Source organism: Leuciscus leuciscus, assembly GCF_965113295.1.
Source record: "Leuciscus leuciscus genome assembly, chromosome: 14".
Classification (NCBI taxonomy): Eukaryota; Metazoa; Chordata; class Actinopteri; order Cypriniformes; family Leuciscidae; genus Leuciscus; species Leuciscus leuciscus.
The window spans coordinates 17606413-17627806 of NC_138738.1; the positions used below are offsets into that span (position 1 = coordinate 17606413).

General features: G+C 39.5%; 1 protein-coding gene across 4 annotated transcripts in view; it reads left to right on the forward strand.

The window, feature by feature from the left end:
• The first annotated feature begins 2817 nt into the window (after positions 1-2817).
• The window catches only part of pex5la (peroxisomal biogenesis factor 5-like a), a 98384-nt gene continuing 79807 nt past the window's right edge, over positions 2818-21394 (forward strand). For all 4 annotated transcript variants that reach the window (XM_082189525.1, XM_082189527.1, XM_082189526.1 and 1 more), the window contains exon 1: positions 2818-3251. In XM_082189525.1, coding sequence (XP_082045651.1) covers positions 3231-3251 — 21 coding nt within the window. In that variant the 5' untranslated portion in view covers positions 2818-3230. The remainder of the gene's footprint in view (positions 3252-21394) is intronic.

Here is a 21394-nt window from a genome sequence, read left to right on the forward strand (position 1 = left end):
ATACAGGCCTGATTGGTTGAGTGCTGCAGAGATGACTGTTCTTCTGGAAGGTTCTCCTCTCTCCACAGAGAAACACTGGAGCTCTGTCAGAGTGACCATCGGGTTCTTGGTAACCTCCCTGACTAAGGCCCTTCTCCCCAGATCGCTCAGTTTGGCCAGGCGGCCAGCTATAGGAAGAGTCCTGGTGGTTCCAAACTACTTCCATTTACGGATGATGGAGGCCACTGTGCTCACTGGGACCTTCAATGCAGCAGAAATGTTTCTGTACCCTTCCCCAGATCTGTGCCTTGATACAATCCTGTCTCTGAGGTCTACAGACAATTCCTTGTACTTCATGGCTTGGTTTGTGCTCTGACATGCACTGTTAACTGTGGGACCTTATATAGACAAGTGTGTGCCTTTCCGAATCATGTCCAATCAATCGTGCATTTATATATCGCTTTCACGTGTACGACTGTACACCCAAAGCGCTTTTACAATCATATCAGGGGATCTCTCCTCAACCACCACCAGTGTGCAGCATCCACTTGGATGATGCGACGGCAGCCACAGTACAACGGCGCCAGTGCGCTCACCACACACCAGCTATAGGTGGAGAGAGGATAGAGAGTGATAGAGCCAATTCAATGTAAGGGGATTATTAGGAGGCCATGATTGGTAAGGGCCAATGGGTGGAATGTGGCCAGGACACCGGGGCTACACCCCTACTCTTTTACGAGAAATGCCATGGGATTTTTAATGACCACAGAGAGTCAGGACCTCGGTTTAACGTCTCATCCGAAGGACGGATCAACTGAATTAACCACAGGTGGACTCCAATCAAGTTGTAGAAACATCTCAAGGATGATCGGTGGAAACGGGATGCACCTAAGCTCAATTTTGAGTGTCATGGCAAAGGCTGTGAATACTTATGTAGGCTACATGTAATTTTTTCATTTTTTATTTTTAATACATTTTCAAAGATTTCAAACAAACTTCTTTCATGTTGTCATTATGGGGTATTTGTTTGTAGAATTTTGAGGAAAATAATGAATTGAATGAATATTCCAAATAAGGCTGTAACATAACAAAATGTGAAAAAAGTGAAGCGCTGTCAGTACTTTCCGGATGCACTGTATCAACACAAGTCATCCAGCTTTTATTAATATCTAGCTTACTGCAATGTCAACAAGTGTCTCATACCAGCCACTGAGCAAACGCACAGAGTAACATTATAACATAACTTTCAACACACTCAAATGTATTTTTAGTATGATTGTTTTGACCAAGCAAAACAGTGCTGGGTTACCCCACAATATTAATATGTCATATAAAGTGACCTGTATGAGTAGTAATTCAGCACGTGTGGCTGTTTCATTCGAATTAAACAAAATAATGTGAATTTAAATGATCAAACGTAACTGTAACAATGTTCAAGATCAGGGAAGAAGGCAAACTTTAAACGTAACTTCAATCGTAAAATAAACATAAACAACTAAATGAAAGGAGTGGCAGAGGCCAACTGCGGCAAATAAGCGTAATAAAAACAACGAAAAATGTACCAGGCTCTCGGCCCGTCCTGCTTCATACCACAGTAACATTAATAAAACTTAAATACATTAGCTCATCCATGAATATGTTTTCTGCCTGAGTCCTCTCGGATTGCTTTCCATCGGCTGTGGCTTATTCACGGCGTCATCAAGCTACGCCTTTGATTTGAATAAGCAACCAGAAACAAAACTTACATAATGTGCCTTTACTGTGTGTGTGTGTGTGTGTGTGTGTGTGTGTGTGTGTGTGTGTGTGTGTGTGTGTGTGTGTGTGTGAGGAAACAGCTTATAAATCAGTCAAAAAATAAGTGATATTTTTTGAAAATGTAAAAATGTAGAAAGTTTTCTGTGATGGGTAGATTTAGTTAGGGGATATAATATACAGTTTGAACAGTATAAAAAAAATCATTATGTCTCTGTCCCCATAAAACATGAAAACCCAAGGTGTGTGTGTGTATGAGAGAGAGAGAGAGAGAGAGAGAGAGAGAGAGAGAGAATTAATACTTTTATTTAGCAGGGAAGCATTTAATTGATCAAAAGTGTAAAATGATTTCTGTGACACTTGTAGAAGTGTCTCCAAATGGATCATGTGACACGTGTGTGTGTGTGTGTGTGTGTGTGTGTGTGTGTGTAGGCTACTGTATGTATATGTGTACTATAGCCTACATACACAAATGTATGTTTAAATATTTGTATATAGCCTAGCATTTGCAATTAGGCTAAGCAATCAGTATTTAGATTTAGGCTAACTTAATATAATATCAACATTAGCTACATTAACTTAATGTAATATAATTCGTTAAAGAGAATACAAATTAAATATTAATTTGTCCATATTGTTTAGCCTAACTTTTTCCCTTTTTCCCTAACCTTTTAGCTACTTAAAAAACACACAAGCAAATAAGCATTTATTTTGCATATTGTTACTAAGCATGTTTTCTGCTACATTTCTTCACCTTATCACACCTCTGACAACTGACTATTATGTAACAAAAGCAAAACAAATGCAAGTGGCGCCTCCTTGCTCAGAAGATGCGAGGAACATCACACGAAGAGGACCGAGACAGCTATTCACTTGATTTAGTTAGTTAGTGAACATTAAAACGATGAGAACACCTGGACTGAGCATCTGCGCGTTCAGCTACGCTTCTGTGAATGACGGAACCGGCTCCGCCTAAATCCGTTGGTGGAGAGGAGGAGACGAACAGTAGACTGAGAGAGAGAGAGAGAGAGAGAGAGAGAGAGAGAGAGAGAGAGAGAGAGAGAGAGAGAGAGAGAGAGTGGGGGGGTCTGATAAAGGAGGGAGGAACTGCTGAAGAATCAGACCAACTAAGATAAAACGCTGAGAGCCACACCGGGTCTTTGATTATGACGTAGGCAGGATTCTCGAGCGATCAGCGCATCCATCGCGCGCCTCAGCAAGTTGGTGAAGAGACTCGCCGGCGCGCGTGAAGCTTGGAAGCCTCCTCACCTTATAAAGTGCATCGGTGACGAAAGCTATCGCGTGCGCGTAAATTCAGCACTTGGTTCACGAGACAGCTCCAGTGTGTCGGCTTCCCTAACTGGACTCAATTTAAAGAGCAGTTCTTTCAGTACTTTCAGAACACACTCGCACGCATGAACATTAGAAGTGTCATCATATTTCTTGTGCTCATCTAGCTGTGATCCATAGCCCGGGACCATTTTTATTCTACACTAAATATGTACCAGGGGCATTTGCAGGTAAGACTCTGTTCACATAAGACGCAAAATAATTGTCTTTATATTTATGATGGCTGTTATTTGTATTGTTTTAGTTACACTGAAATCACCGGATTGCACTGGAAGCATGTTGGGTGCAATTATCCAGTGATCAGTGCATTAAAATCATGTCAAAGTTTTATGAGTCAAGTTGGATTTTGTCCTCCTGTAAAGAGTCTTGCTTGCTGTTGATGTCTATTGTGCTCATTATTTAAGATATATTAATGGCAGATACTGTAGTCTCAGACATGGTAAGTTATTTATACTTTTAAAAAGAAATTTGAGCCAATTTATGTATGATCGATTAGGAAAACCAATGCATGTTAAGCCAGTGCTATTAGTGTACATGACGCAGGTGCCAGTTGGACAGTTTTAAAAGTAAAATAGTCTCTTTGCAGAAAAGAAAGGAAAGCACAGTTACAAAACGCTGGCATAAACATTCATCTTCTGTCTTGCTGTGTACTTTAAAGATTTTTTTCGACGCAGTTGCACACTTTGTTGTAGTATCACCAATAGTGATTAACCCAATATTTTGTTGTATCATAAATAGGCCTACACAGTTGAACTTGAAGGAGCAATCCATACTGTAAATCACATTATGTGCAAAATGAGACATTTTGAACATCTATGCTTACAGGAACAATAAGGTTTGATTGTGTTACTTTTGATGAAGATCTGTTAATTATGTAACTGCTAAATTAAAGCAGGCAACGCTTTGTTTACCAAGTCTCACAATTTCCAAGTAATTTACCAGCTGAATATTTTATGACTTCTATTACAGCATCTTAGGAAACCAGAGTAGCTTTTTGATACCCTTTGTCTCTATGGTCTGCTATGTGTCTTCGGTTACCTTCATATCACTAGTGATTGGTTTTATTTGTATTATATTTACAATAATTTGTAATAATAAATTTGTCCAGCATTTCGACACCAACTCATACTTGCACATTTGAAAAGCTTCATATCTAATTTAAAACTATGTGCTATATGCAATATTATACGAGAATAATTGTTCAGTTGTGTTATTAATGTTCCAGGAGACAGAAAATAGATTTGTTTTCAGGTAACGGTAATCGGACACTTGATAAGAGTCTCATATGGTCCTATTCATAACTGTTCTCATCATGTTAGAGGCTTTTATTTCAGGCTTTGGGGAGTTGGGGAGAGAAAGATATCACATTTTCTCTGTCAGGTAGGGAGGTAATTTAAGAGGAAATGTTCTCTCTGTGCAAAGCAGATGTTTTATCTGTCCTTCACTGGGCTCTTTGCAGCTCCTCCTTCCCTAAACAGACACACTTATCTTGACAGTGATGGCTCATTCTCCTTTAAAGCCATCTCAGAGTATAAGAGCCAAACAGTTTGCATTTGCACATTATGTATGGCACTGCCATGAAGAGTTCAAATCAAATGGTACATTTTCTAAGCAATAATTCGTTGATACTCAAGTTTGCAAGGATGTCACAGAGTTGTTCAAAGCTAACTTATCAGTCATTAACAGATGATCATGCGTTGCTGGTTTTATTAAAGTTAATTTAAAGTGAAACTTGGATTTTAAAGTTTTACCTCGTGGAGTGTTTGTGAACATACAGCTTTTGCTGTATTAAACACCAGCCTCTTACCACACTAGGGGGCATTGGAAATCAGTATATCCCACTGATCATTTTCATAGACCAAATTTCTTTGAGTGTAAGTTCTGTCATTTCATCTTCAACAACACAACAGGATTTGATAATAATATATATAATAAAAAAGCATGTTTTGTAATACTTGCACAGCATGACAGCTCAGCTGATCATGATATTTCCTTCGTAAAAACAGTGGCTTTGTTCATATATTTATCCTGTGACAATCAGTAAATTGATAGTACATGCAGATAAATAGCTAAGTAGTTTTATTTTAAGAGCTATTTGACCTATTTAAACCAAATATCAGCTCACACCTTAGATGTAACAACACATGTTATAATTACTATAAATAACTCCAGTTGCTTGGGTGATTCCTGCCCTTTACAGCCATACGGCTGTTTGAGATTAATTTGCAATTCAGTGTTGCATTCACTATCAAACATGGGCATCACAAATAGTCCAAAAGTGCAGCTTTTGTGTACGTGATTTGTCTGTCTTGCTTTGGCTAGAATGCGCCACACTCTCCACCCAAGATAAAGCACCTTAAGGAACGCTGGCAAAAGCTCCTGTGCCTTTTTATCTTCTTATTACTTTAATTAGTCTTGGCATCTTTTGCATATTCAGGAATTAATGGAGTGTCTCTATATCTATTTGCTCAGTTCAGGCTCCACTTGTCATTTTTATGAAGTAATTCTTGTTTTCTAAAAACAAACATGCTTCCTTTTCATCTCCTTTTCATAAATTCTTATCCTGTGTGTCCGATTCCCGAAAGGGATGAAACCTTTTATATAATCCAATAAAGAATATTTGGATCACAGTTCAGTATAGTGTATCAGTTCCTTTTTCTATAAATCTGTTTATTTAATTCATAAATGATATACAACCATACCACCATGAAATTACCCATATTAATGATTGATTATACAAATTATGGTTCTTTATGGTTCCCATGCATCACTTTTTAAATCACTCTGCTTTCTGTGTTTGCGGCATTCCAGGCTAATAGTCTAGATCCAGCTTTGGCTGCATTATTTTGCTAGTGAGCCACATTATAATATAACTTGCCAAATTGTGTGTACAATGTAAGTTACTCTGTCTTAGCTTGTTTATATAACTGTTGAAATGGTATATGAATTGTATAATTTGTATGTATAACTGTATAAAAGCAGTAGCCTACCGCACATTCATTTATGCTTTTGTTCTGAATATCAGCATTGTTTTTCTAAAACTCAGTCACATGACATGTCTTACAGGTGCAGTAGGGTAAAATACTTAGAGTCAGTTGTTCTGCTGGCTAATAATTGGCCATTACCCTCAACAGAGCCTCGGTATAGCATTTACTGCGCTTTTCCGGTCTGTTTTTAAATGTATAAAATCAAATAAATGCAATGTTATCCTTCCATTTTCTAAATGCCTGCCTAATGGGTACCTCATAGAGCTGTTGTGTTGTGTAATGCCTTGGTGTGGCTTTGCCTTGTGAATGGAGTCTCCCTGATTTCCCACAGGTGTGCAGATACAACCCTGTCAGGTGTTTTCCTACCGCTGCTCTGATAGACTGACAAGCATGAGGTTGGCTTTTTCATGTTTCACCTCTGGCTTTGACAGTGATAGTGCTTTTGGATGGAAGGTGAACGGTAGTTCATCTTGGGATCTCGCCTTTTGAGCTGGGCTCAGAAATAGAGATTGAGACGTGCTTGTGTGACACCTGTGAGTGTGAAATATGTTGCCCCAGATTGCAGCACACTGAGGCCAAGGGGGCTCTCATACCCCTTTTCCACCAAGGCAGTGCTGGTGCCGGTTCGGAGCCGGTGCCTACTCGCGAACCAGTTCTTTGTGTTTCGACAGGCAAAGAACCGGTTCTCAGCCAGGAAAATTGGTTCCAAAGCGGCACCAACTCTTTGCTGGACTAGAACCGTTCTTTTACCACGTCATGCTTACGTCGGGGGCTGGGGGCGGGGTTATTGTCAAACTTCTTCTCGAACGTAACCTCCGTCTATAGTAATCCAGACGAGCAGCACAAATGTGTTCTAAAAATCTTCTTCTGACCCCAATATAGGATCACAAAGCCAGGAGAAACATTTGCAGAAAGACGATGTAGTCCGCCATTGTAATTGTTATGCTTGAAGTTGGCGTAAGCTGGGAAAGCTAAGACATATGGCAACGTACACAGTGACGTAACAACGTCGTTCGCTGGGCTCTCTAGTCAGTGGAAAAACAAACAGGTTCTGAGAAGGTTCGCAAGTTGAACCAACTTTGAACCAGCACCAGTTCCTAACCAGTTCTTTTTTGGTGGAAAAGGGGTATCAGAGACCCTACAATTGTGACAGCTATTGATTTGTGTGTGAGGGTCTTAATATGACCTTTCAGGGCCTTTCCCTATAGAAAAGTCTGAGAGAAAAAAAGACAGATAGTTTTAGAGAGTCTATCCTCTTAATAGTAATGTAATAAGCATAGATTAATCCTTTGTGGGCTAATGGTGGTTAGATAAATGGTGTTACAAGCAGTGCTGCTATACACGTGATAAAATTACAAGCAAATTATAATAGCGCCCTGCTGGAAACAGCAAAGATACATAACAGCACTCTGCAAACTGTAAAAAGTGTGAAGGGAAATGTATTGTGTTTTGTGGCCAACCATCAATTTATGCAGATTCCAGCTCTTTTCAAATGTCTCTCAGAGGTTTAGAATTCTACAAAATTAAAAGACGGCAGGTGCAATCCCTAATGGACCTCTAAAGTGTTTGTTCACTTGCAGACTTAAAGGGATAGTTCACCCGAAAATGGAAATTCTGTCAGCATTTACTCACCCTCATGTTGTTCCAAACCATATGACGTTCTTTCGTCTGTGGAACATAAAAGACAATATTTTGAGAAACATCTCAGTGTTTTTGTCCATGCCATGGAAGTCAATGGTCACCAAAAATGATTACCAAAATTATTTTAAAATTTCTTATGTTGTGTTCTGCGGAAGAAAGAAAGTCATACAAGTTTGGAACAACATGAGGTTGAGTAAATGACAGAATTTTCATTTTGGGGTGAACTATCATTTTTAGTAGAGTCTACAACTAAACAAACACGTTAGAGCTCCATTAGTGACTGCCATGCTCTGATTTCACAGAAGTCTAAACCTCTAAAGACATTTGAGAAGAGCTGAAATCTGTTCTCCCCAAAATGAAAAATATGTCTTTTACTCACCCTCATGTTGGCCCAAACTTGAATGCTTTCTTTCTTCTACATAACAAAGAATATAGTTTGAAGATTTTTTCATCTGTTTGTTTATATCACCATATTTTATGTAATTTGTGTATGTGTGCGTTGATCAATGTTTGGGTTTGATTTAAATATTTCTCTGTTCATCATAAATAATGTAGCTTTAGATGACTTGCTACAGTTTGCAGTCGAATTGTATGGAGTAATTTCACGCCAACTTTTTATGCTAACTTTTTGTCCATAATATAAAAGTCCAAAACGTTCAAGCTCCAAAAAGCTCCAAACAGATGAGACAATCTTCAAAATATCTCCTTTTATGTTCCACAGAAGAAAGAAAAGCAGATGAGTTTGGAAGAACATATGAGTGAGTAAATCATAACAGAATTTTATTTTTAGGTAAACTATTCCTGTAAGAGAAAGGTTTTTGGTTAAAAATACAGCATTTAATGCTATGAAATTAATTGTACTAAAGTAGAGTGTCAGGCCAGCTGGAGACATGGACGTAAATGTTAATGGAACATGTTTACATAGCTCAACTGGTACAGCATTATCCATACAATACCAAGGTCATGGGTTCGGTTTCCAGTGAACATGTATACTGCTAAAAAATGTATAGCTTGTGTACTGAGTGTTAGTCTCTTTGGACAACAGCATCTGTCAAATGCATAAATGTAATGCCAAAAAGAGGTTGTGTGACACCTTGTGTGTTATGACTACCATAATGATTTAATGTGGTATTTTCAGCGATTACACAATCAGTTTGTCTAGCTGTTGAGAATGCATGTCGCTCAGTATCCGTCACAATAATACTGAAATCCTGTTGATAAAGTCTGGAAGAAGGACAGTGTAATAGAGTGGGCATGTGGCAGCCTTTCAAATAAAATCAGTAGGCCATCTGTCTTACTCAAGGTGTGCTTCTTGACAGGGGGTATTTTTACATCACCGCTTCTACTATTTGAGTTTTGCATCTCTGGCTCAACTCTTCAAGCTAAATTCCAGAAGAAACAAAAAAAAGACAAGGGACTATTTTGTCCTTTACCTGTTAAAGCTGATTAGGCTGAGTGTGTCACATCTCTCACGGACACTTATCTGAGAGGACAAAACTCAAGGCCGGCGTGGAAAACAATCAGCTGGAGATCAGCAGGAAAAGAGTCAGGAGAAACAGACCGGAGCAAGTGGAATAAGTGATAGCGTTCGCTTTACCCCTGGAGAATATGTGAGCAGTATTTGTGGAATCTTTATCTCATTTTAGAGAATGATGGCTGGTCTGACTCTGTCACTTCTGTAAGGGCAGTAAATAAATAATGAGGGTCTTACATGAGAGTTGTTAGCAAACGCAGTTATGTAATGCATAAATAAGAGGGTAATTAATATATAATAAATTAGAAATTTTAAAATTTTATGGGTTGAGGGAAAGTTGCAAAGCCAGTGAAAGACTTTCATCCAGAAGCTTCTTTTGATGTACTCAGCTTTACAAATATTGGAAAAGCATGATCCCAGAGTGCAATATTGTGTGTGTTAGCTATGTTTTCTTTTTCTTTTTGAGGATTCAAAGAAAGCATAAGATTACAGTGGGTTTTTTTTTTATGTTCATGAATTTAAATATGATGCAGGGATGTAATTAATGAACCAACCAAGGTTGCCATTGAGGGAATAGGAATTTTGCACGTCCTATCCCATAATTCACAAGAATCTCAGCATGAGCTTGGGATATGGAACTATAGTAAAATGAGAAGGTTGGTTAGGAACAATTCCTTTGAGCTTTAAATTCAAACTCATTGCAAGAAGTAGGGCAGTTACCTCTGTCCCTATGTGGTGTCTCATCCATCTCTAAGTGCAGCCATTCATCAGGGTCCATGGTGGACTCATCAGCTTTAGGCGTCATATGAGGCTAGGCATCAGGGAAGGCAGGATGCGAATTGGCGCTGGGAAATTTGGAGAGACAAATATGGACTCTCATCTAATCTCTTTAAAGTGGCACCAGTGCTAGCAGGGGTGCAGCAGCCATTATAACTGGGAGAACATGACTCCCAACCACCCACCTCAGTTGTATTTCATTTTGGAATGTACAATACTACAATTACATTATGTAGTTAAAGCTCTTAAAAAATGGCAGCTAGTGTAAACTATTTTTTTTGTTCTTGGTGTTAGCTGGGATTTTCAAATCGCAATCATCGCACTTTCTAAAACAATTATGGACCTCTTATACAAAATGAGGTGATGAACAAAGATGCTATAAAGATTCATATTTCCTCCTTAATCTATTCACTCTTTTGCATACTCTCGCTCTCTCTCTCTCTCTTTCTCCCATTACTAATTAGCTGAACCAAACCATTATAGAAACTAGTCCACAGAGATCAGAGGGAAAAACAAACAGAGACTGCTCTGATTTTTCAAATTAATGTTTAAAGCTTTGTGCAACACAAAATTGTTTCAAAACTCTATTGCGTAACATTTGGTGGAAGCAACCGAATCTGAGAGAATCTTGATATAAACAATCAAGATAATTGCTGTAGAAGAAGGTGAGCTTAATTGCATCAAGTGAGACCAGCAACTGAGGGTGTGGATGCAGTCAGATTTCTTCTTTTTGATGTTTGATGTTTGGTAAAGATCTGAATTTTTTTCCATCACACAGCAGGCCGTCTTTAGCTGTAATTGAATCAAAAACCTGACTTTAATCAAGCCTTTACAGTATGTTGTCAGCTAGAACATAACGGCATTTAAACGGCATATTTTTAAATAACAGAAGACATTAAAGAGATAGATCACCCAAAAATTCTGAAACATTATCACACTCACTAACCCTCTCGTCTTTCCAACCCTGTTTGACTTTCATTCTTCCTTGGGACACAAAAGGAGATGTTCAGCAGATGTTCAGCTGCTCTCTTGTCTTTTTCATACAGGGGAATTGGATGGGGACCAATGGCTGTCCAGCTACATAAAGGATAAAAATAGCACCATAAAAGAATTGTAAAATATAGTCCATCTGACTTATGTGTTATATTTCAAGTCTTCTGAAACCATAGCTTTGCATGAAGAGATATTGGCAAAAAATTTGCCTTAAAAATCCTCCATGGTCATCATGGACTTTCATTACATGGAAAAGAGCTGCATTTTGCTATAAATAATATAATACTTTCAGCTCCATTTAAAGGGATAGGTCACCCTAAAGTGAAGATTTTGTCATAATTTACTCACCCTTATGTTGTTCAAACCCTGTATGATTTTCTGTCTTCTGTTGAACACAAAAGAAGATATTTTAAAGAATGTTGGTAACCACTGGCTTCCATAGTAGGAAAAACATATTATGGAAGTCAATGGCTACCATCAACTGTCTGGTTACCAACATTCTTCAAAATATCATATTTTGTGTTCAAGGTAAGAAAATAAAACTCTTACAGGTTTGGAACAATTTGAGGGTGAGTAAAAGATGAACATTTTTAAATTTTTGGGTGAACTATCCCTTTAACACATTTTAGTGTGCTTAAATACACTCTGATGCATATTTATATCAAATGTTCCCCCAAGACTGAAGTAAAATTAGGGTCCAAAAATTTGTCAGAAAGACTAATTCTGACTTTTGGCATCCTGAAATGCATGAGACAGCTCTTTGGACACAGTATTTTATTATATGCACTGTAAGCTGGCACTTCATGATAAATAGAGCTGAAAATCAGGAATTAGACCTCTAAAGATATGCATATTAACCCTAATATGCCAACCAAAACATTGTTGCACTGCCATTACAGGGGGCAAAGTACAGAAAGCAACAACAACACTGGCAGGCAGTTTGGGGTTTACCTCAGTAGAGGGCTTTTTAAAGAGACTCTTTTTAAGAGACTACTTCAGCAGGGGGCAGTGCCTCCAGCACAGCTGTGACCTAAACCCTTGCCTGGTCCCATCTGTTCCACACAAGCTCACATGTGCTGAGGTCAAGTGGTGCTGGCATGATGAATTCCCTACCCAGAAACAGAAGAGATCATGCTGCATACAGTATAAAATGTCAAAGGACATCATGCTATCTATCCTTTAGATGACCATGCTTGACAGGAGTGTAAGGAGGAAAGACAGAGAAAGGCATAGGAGACTGTGTAGGAGTAGATTGACTAGATTGCAGGATAGGAAAACAACATTTGTTACATGGCACACCACACTGGGCTGAAGCGTTGAAACCTAAGCTCTCTTCCGAAAAGCCAGTGAACAGCCTACGGATGGAGCATTTTAGGCATCATAGGTGCCCCTTTGACACAAAAGCTGTTCCAAAAAGAAGGCATCTTAATTATTCGGCTTACTAGATACTTTGTTTTGGCCAAATTCTGAGGCAGAATCGCACGTATCCTTTATGGAGAAGTCAATCCCATGAGGCATTATGACAAGCTCAGAAATTATAATTTTACACTACTGTTCAAAAGTCTAGGGTTGGTAAGATTTGTTTAATGTTTTTGAAAGAAGTCTCTTGCTCACCAAGGCTGCATTTATTTGATCAAAAATACAGTAAAACAGTAATATTGTGATATATCATTATAATTTAAATCCAGTTTTCTAATTTAATATATTTAAACATTTTATTTATTCATGTGGTGGCAAAGTTGAGTTCTTAGTCCGGTCTTCAGTGTCACGTGATTATTTCAGAAATCATTCTATACTGAACAGCATTGATTTGTAATAGACATCTTTATTATTCTAAATGATATAATAATAAAAGTCTTTACTCTCCATTTTTATCAATTTATTCCACTCTTCTTTTTAAAAATATCTTACTGACTTTTGAATGGTAGGGTAAATACATGTATGTTCCTTGTACATTTAATTAAATACTAAAAAGTATCAATACAAATATTTCAGTGTAATTAAAAGTTAATACTTTTTAGCGTTTGTGTGCTATTATGAGTATTATGCCGTTATCTTAGCAGCAACACACTAACATTACACTGTTATTGATATTGGTGCGGTGAGCAGTGTAAAATACAACCATGAAGAATTAGTGTAAATTATTCAGAAAATCATTCATCCAAATTTTTTATGAATAGTTTGCATTTTTAAATTCATTCTGCTTGTGTTTCTTCATGGACTAGACCCATTTTGAATTGCCTTAATCTGATAGAATTAAGCATACGTTGGGTTAACAATAAATAAATCCAAAAATACATAAACTGTGAGTAAGGGTAAAGAGGACTGTTGACGGGACTGTTTAACTCTGCAAACAGCAACACATGTTTCTATTTTGGTCTGATAAAACAGCCCATCTTTTGGTCACCTATGATGAGCTTAACCTCTTAAATACTTGAGGTCCAACAAGCACATTCAGCCAGCTCTGTTTGCACCAATCAGTAGTAATCTTTGACAAACAGATCACGGACAAACTTAAACCGCACATACATATGAGAGCGAGCGAGAGCTAGGGAATACGGTTGTATTACAAACACTGACACGAGACATTGGCCTATACATGCACATTTCCTCCAGGTGTTCAGGGATACAATGTGTGTGTGTGTGATTGTGTTTGTCTGTGTGTGCTAGACTGACCCCTAACCACACAGTCTGGCTCTACTGTCATGGGACTCGACTCGTCGAAACACAGATGGCTTTCTCAGGTAGCGGCTGTGTAGTGTAAGAACTTTCTCTATGGAATTCCTTCTGCTGAAACAGCTGGTTTTCCCAGCCAAACTCACTTCTTCCTGAAGCACACTCCCAAAGAATTATCACAAGTACACACCACTATAAATCTACCCGTAAAAGCTTGTATTCCTCCCATCATATTTAGCTGGGGGGTTGATATATAGCCTATCCACTGGATTTCTAATGGCCCCATATATCAGTCATATACATTTTTCTATTTTAATGCACATCTAAAGTCTTTTATTGTAATTTTTTTGTAAACAATACGTGCACTATTAATTAAATTAAATATACTTTCCTTGTGAAATTATTAATAGTAATCAATGCTAACCAGTTTTGTTTAGAATAATATGACTCATTGGTCTAGACTTGAACATATCTATTGTCATAATTCTTTAGTTACCCAGTACTTTGCTTTGTCAGCATTTATGACAAGCTCTTACTGTATATCATACACTTTCAGGCAAAGCCAACAGTCTAAAAAACACAGCTGAAAACAATTATAATCTTACAATCAATTTGAAAGGTCACGTTTTAGTGTCACAACCAGTTTCCATTTCTCCAAAGACATCCTACTAAATTGGATGATGTGAGTGCATCATAGAAATAGCTCCTTATAATGAGAGCAGTTGAGCATGGCAGATAATTCCTCTGGTGGCAGGGGGCTGTTTGTCAGCAAATAGAGTAAAGTGGATTCTTGCCGCCAGTGAGGAACCAGTACATTACTGTTTGCTTTGTGGAACAAATTGAGTGGTAACAGATAAAAAAAAAATCACGTACAACCCAATGAGAAAAATGTTAGAATAAACTAAAATAATCTATCTACAATAATTAAGGCGGAGGCTGATTACTCAAAGTCATATAGTGAGACGGATGGTTTTTGCACCCAGTGTAAACATTTTTAAATTATCTAGTAACACGGATTAAAAATTAGTCTACTATTTATATATGTGACCAGTTTCCACAAGATTCCCTGTGTTTAGTGTTCTTGGTCTTGCTGTGTCTGGTTTCTTTTCCTGTGTTTAGTTCCTGTTTCTATAGCTATCCTTGTTGATCTCCATGGTTACTACCCTATAATCCATCGCGCTCTTTAAGATCACTAAATTCAAGGCTTTTGGTCCTACCTAGGATATCCAGAACCACCAAAGGAGGGAGAGCATTCTCACATTTGGCTCCAAAACTCTGGAATAGTCTTCCTGATACTGTTCGTTGCTCAGACTCGCTCTCCCAGTTTAAAACTAGATTAAAGTCGCATCTCTTCAGCCAGGCATTCATATAATCCTACAGTTCAAACTACAATCCGGCCTCTAGCTCATAAATGCCAGAGGAGAACTGGCCCCCGACTGAGCCTGGGTTCTCCCAAGGTTTTTTTTCTCCATTAGGTCACCTGATGGAGTTTTAGGACACCATTAGGTCACTTGATGAAGTTTTTCGGTTCCTTGCCACTGTTGCCTTTGGCTTGCTCAGTTGGGGATATTTTGGGGATATTTAATTTAATTTTATCAATCAATAAATTCCTCTTGAAACAAACTTTGTTGTATTATTTTAATTTAATACTGTGAAGCTGCTTTGATACAATCTGTATTGTGAAAAGCGCTATACAAATAAACTTGACTTGACTTGACTACTACAGTCCCACACCTGTTCCTCATTATCCCTCTTGTTACTCAGTGTATTTATACCCTTGTGTTTCAGTCTGTAGTTATCAGTCATTGTCTTTACACATTTGTTGTAAAGCTGTTGCGTCTCCTGTGTCTTCATGTTTGGACCATTACCATTGGCTTCTTGTTTGGATTATCCTTGCATTTATATGTTCATAGAATAAAGACTTCTTTCTAAAAGATCCTCACCTCTTTAGCAGGGACAAATATCTGTTAATGTGCCATACATATATACACCACCATTCAAAAGTTTGGGATCTTTCATTTAAATAAATTAATACTTTCAGCAAGGATGCATTAAATCGATCAAAAGTGTTAGTAAAGACATAATGTTACAAAAGGTTTCTTTTTTTTCTTTTTTTTAATGCTGTCCCTTATAAGAATCCTTAAAAAAATATAAAGGTTTCCAAAAATATATTTAGCAGCACAGCGGTTTTCAACTAATACTAAGTAATGTTTCTTGAGCACCAGATCAGCATATTAGAATGATTTCTGAAGGATATTGTGACGCTGAATACTGGAGTAATGGCTGCTGATAATTCAGTTTTGCCATAACAGGAATAAATTACATATTTAAAAATATATTAAAATATAAAAGAGTTCTTAGAAATAGAAATAAAATAGAATATTTCACAGTATTACTGTACATGTATACAATTAATATAATATTTGTGCATTTACATTCGGTATGGAATATACTCACCCACACACACACATACATAATTAGTAATTATGAATAGTATAATTACACATGCGATGCAACAACAACAACAAAACACCAATACATGTGCTGTACCCTCTAGGATTTCCAGCATTCAGATCACGAACGCAAATCACTCCCCATCATTGACAAAAAGAGAATTCCCTTAAATATTCTGTATGATGACAATGATCTACATTCATCAGCTGACCTCATAAATTTTGATGTCACGTACATTTTAATCTCAGACACGTCCTTTGCAGGCTGAACAGATTGTCTATATTTTTAACCCAAATGATTTCTGATTGTCATGGTATACCAGTCCAACTAGCAAACCCTCAAGCAGTGGACCATGTCAATTAAATCCCATCCTCAGGCACAGATCCTATCCAGCAGTGTCTGCCAAAGCAAAGGTCAGTCATGAGCCAGGCCCTGGCATGAAATTCTCAAGTCTGAGACTGAAAGCAAAGGAAAACAGCTGTGTCCCAAGTCATTTTATTCAATTTAAATCTCACATTGATAATACTTTGCCTCTTTAAGATCTTGTACCTCATTATTATCTCAATTTATCTTGTCACTTAATTTATTTTAATTATCTAATTTGTTTTGTCTTTGTAACATCTGAGGTATTTTCCAGTCTATTGTTAAAGTCGATTTATTTAGGGCTGGTAAATTAGTGACAACAGGCAACCGAGGAACATGCCAGGAGCTTAACAACAAAGCTGTGTGACTGAAAAGGAAAAAATAGGATTAAAAACAATAAACAAATATCGGTTTTGAAATGAGACCATTGTTGTTCTCAGTGGCTTAGACAAGGCTTCATAAAAACTGTACTGTCACTTTAAATTGCATTCTGACGCTCTGCGCCATGTATTGATAATAAATAAAACAGCTGGTGATGAACTCACTCAGTAATTGCTACTTCAGGGGAAATACGTTTATGCCCAATCTTTTCCCAACTTCATTCACTGTAGTTCTGGATTGCCTTGCGTCACATTTGTGACCCGCCGCGTTGTTTTAGGAAATGAGGATGGATGGCATGATTACTCCGATCTCTCCGTGGCTTGTGCAATCAAAACCATGGTACTTGTCTAATCTCACACGGAGCCCTTGCTCTCCAGTGCAGCCATGAAGACAAGTCTGACAAAATGGCCCTCCGCGATGAAGTCCTCAGCAAATTTCGGTGATTAGTTTATGCAGATTGACATTTATACGGCCATGGTAGAGCTCGCGTCTTGCGCTCTCTATCAAAAAAGCACTCGAGTGAAAACACAGCCTTGTAGCTCTGTAGCCTCTATCATTTGTCAGTCCCAAAATCTATGCTCCTCTTCTCAACCTCCTGAGACTGATTGCAACCAGCACTTCATGTTTTTTCTCTCACTTGGAAGAATATTGCTGATGAACAGATCAAATCATGCAGTGCACATTTTTCATTTGGAGTGATGGAGAAGGAACAAGAAAAAGCGAAAAGGGGATGATGATGAATTTCTTTTTCATCTTTGAGTGCATTATGCACACTTGAAAGCAGCTTTGCAACTCCATACCTTGAGATCAATAGGTGGAAGTGGGCCAATGGCCAGTCTAAATTTGTCTGGACTGTTGAGGGGGGACGCCGTGGGCTTCCAGTGCACAGGGCCTTCAGTAGGTACAAATTTCACTTTACTGTGATGCCCCTGCAACACAATCCCTGAGTACTACATATTGATCTGAGCTGTTGGGCTTACGCACTAAACTAAACACTTTCATGGCTTTCTGGCACATAGGAGCTCTTATTTCCAATCACTGTGCTATATTTAGTAATGGCAAGGTTCCTATAGTAGCCCTCTTTTTTTGTTGTTGCTCTTTTATAGATAAGATGCGAAGGAGAGGTAGAATGAGATCGAACTGTTCCAGCTCACTCACACCATCCACCAGGGTTGTGTGCCATTCAGATCTGAATTGAGAAAGCCTTTTAAAATTAAATAAAATTTCTAAATTCCAATTGAGGTAACAAATGCAGGATTAATTTGCAAGGAAGTAGTATTAACCCTTAAATGCATGAATGTTTCACCAATCATTAAATATTCAGGCCTTTAGTGACCCATATCTATATCTAACATAGATGGAATCTAACTGCCGCAATCTTATAAAACTCTCCTTGTAATTCTCTCTTTTGTAATTTATTTTTTCACAAACAGAGTAGCTAGCTACACAAATGTCTGAGTTGAGACTGGGCTGTGACTGATGAAATTCATGGCAATTGACAAAAACAATATTGTTACAGGAAGCGTAGGCATCAATGATAATATAAAAAAGAGAAAAGAATAGTCTTTTTGAATGATTTTGTAAATATTATTTGTAAACATTCAAGCTAAAATTATATATGTATATATTTTGTCTTGATGTAATTTTTTGAAATAATATTTACAAAATTATTCAATTAGACAGTTAGAATTTGTTTTTATTATCCTTGTTTTTTTTCCCTCTTCTTGTCCATAGAAAATTAAAGGGACATTTCACCCAAAAAATTACATTTATTCTATTGTTTACTCACCCTCATGCAATTCTAAACCTGTATGACTTTATTCATTATGTTAAACAAAAATTATAATTATTAAACTATCCCTTTAACATATCTTTACATGCCACCCCCTTTTGAGTTCCTCTTGTCTTCATCATATACCTGATAAAAGTGAATTACAGAAGAAAATAAATCATGGACATTGAGTGTCCTTTCAGTAAAACAATGTCCAGGTCAAACATCCTGATTACACCTTGCTCCTGGTGCATTGCCGAGCATGTGAAATGGGTTAAATGAGTCTGTCTGGTGGTGAGCGGCTCTGATGGCCTCATGTGCAGCTGTGAATACAACCGAGTGATTTCAAAGCAATCTGACGTGGTGCCCATGAAAACAGAGGCGATAAAGCCAGCACCGGTATCTGGCCTCTCTCAGCATTACGTGTGAATGGTTTCTGTTCTCCTAATCTGCTTTCCAGATGTGTGGCTTAGAGCTGCCATATCAGGACATCAAGCTTCCTGTCAAAGCCGAGGCCAAGCGATTCAGCAGGGGTTGTGACTAGAAAGCGCCCAGCTGGTTAATGCCTGTGTCTCAGGCAATGCATAACACCCAATAAAAGCCGTCCTCCCATTAGAAACGTGGAAGGACTCAGGCCACTTTGTTACAGATTTTTAGAGGGGATTATAATAGGATTGAGGCCAACATTAGTGATAGTGACTTTCGTAAGGATTCTGATCCTGACCATATTTCACATTTAACAGCCAGTACATGCTTGTAAAACATGGACGTTACTGCGGGACCTGGAAGGTGCCACGCATACAGTATACATTTTTTATTTAATTTCTTCCATTGACTTGAAACGTCTCGGTTACGTATGTAACCCTCGTTCCCTGAAGGAGGGAACGGAGACGTAGTCGGACATACCGTACTGATTGGGATCGCTTTGAGAGACCAATCTACTTCGAGTGTAATAAAACGAGCCAGTGCACATTGGCATGCAATAATTGCATCAGCTGCTCTGCCTCGCAGCGCGAGCATATAATGAGCAGCAGGTGCGTCGCATCTTTGTTTTTCCGCTGAGGAGCTGAGCGGAGCCCGGAGTCAGCGGCGGTCCAGCAATAGTGGCGATGGGACTACGTCTCTGTTCCCTCCTTCAGGGAACGAGGGTTACATACGTAACCGAGACGTTCCCTTTCAGTTCAGTCACGTTCGACTGAAATTCTGAAAAAGTCCTGCCACCTTCCAGTGCCTAGCGAAAGCCTCCTGATCCCCCCGCATTTATTGAGGTGGGGATGGACAGGGCTTAGGCCAGGAAAGTCCACCGCTGTTTCACATGACCCATTCAGGCAGACTTGGATAACACTGGGAAAGCGTGCTCTTTCGGTGGAAAGGGAGATGCTGCGGAAGCTACATCCTGCCCGAAGGGAGGTATCATGTGGAGGTTACACATATGGACAGGGCGTTTCCAGGCAGTACAACATATGGAATGTCACTGAGGTGGCTCCGGCCTATAGCAGGGGGGAGACAACACCGGTCAGAGACGGCAGAGCGGGCTCGCCGCAGGTAGCCGTACCGTGGAAGAATACACAACACAAATGGGATTGTCGTAGGGATCACAACATATGGGACCCAGCCTAGCACAGGTTCTACCAATGCATACAAGTGTTAGGCCTGGCATCGGACACTCCGCCACGTCTGTTGCCGAGGGGTGTGGAGGAACTCAACAGGGTTCGGCTAATGAGGAACTCTACTGGAGCAAGAATGGCGCACGTATCCAGTCCATAGGAGGAGAATGGCGCAGCAAGCCGACACTTCGAGCAGGGCTTACGGTGTTGACTGGCTTCTATGCAAAGAGAGCACACGGGAAGCTATCGGCTCGACACGTACAGTAGGCTATAGAATCTAGCGAACATGTTTGGTGTCTCCCAGCCCGCAGCTCTACAAATATCTGTCAGCGTGGCACCCTGTGCCAGCGCCCAGGAACAAGCTACACTCCGAGTGGAGTGGGCTCGCAACCTAGGGGGGTATGGTGCATCTTGGGATTGATACGCCAAGACGATGGCATCCACTATCCAGTGGGCCAACCTCTGCTTGGAGACAGCCTTTCCTTTCTGCTGGCCTATGTAACAGACGAGGAGCTGGTCTGAGGTCCTGAGACTTTGCGTTCTGTTCACGTACAGGTGCAGAGAGCGGACGGGACAGAGAACAGCCAGGGCTGGGTCTGCCTCCTCCGGGGGCAGCATTTGCAGGTTCACCACCTGGTCCCGAAAGGGAGTGGTAGGAACTTTGGGCACATATCCAGGCTGGGGTCTCAGGATTACGTGAGAGTCGGCCGGCCCAAAATCCAGGCACGATTCGTCGCCCGAAAATGCGTGCAGGTCCCCTACCCTCTTGATAGAGGCCAAAGCAAGCAGGAGAACTGTTTTTATAGACAGGACTTTTAACTCTGCTGTCAACAATAGAGGCAACATACACTTTGAGGGTGGAGGGAGACAGCCCTCGCTCCATCCCAACTTGCAGGAAGGAAAGCATAGTACCGATCGAACATCTTCGATGGTCTTCTCGGTGAAGAACACCACTCAACAAACAGGTTCCACTTCAGGGCGTAAGCATGCCTCATAGAGGGTGCTCTCGCAGAAGTGATGGTGTCTACGACAGCTTGTGGTAGATCACCTAGAACCTCCACGTCCCGTCCAGGGACCAGACATTGAGTTTCCAGAGGTCTGGACGCAGGTGCCATACGGTACCCCGTCTCTGAGAGAGGAGGTCCTCCCTCAGAGGAATGGGCCAGGGAGGGGCTGTCGAGAGGAGCAT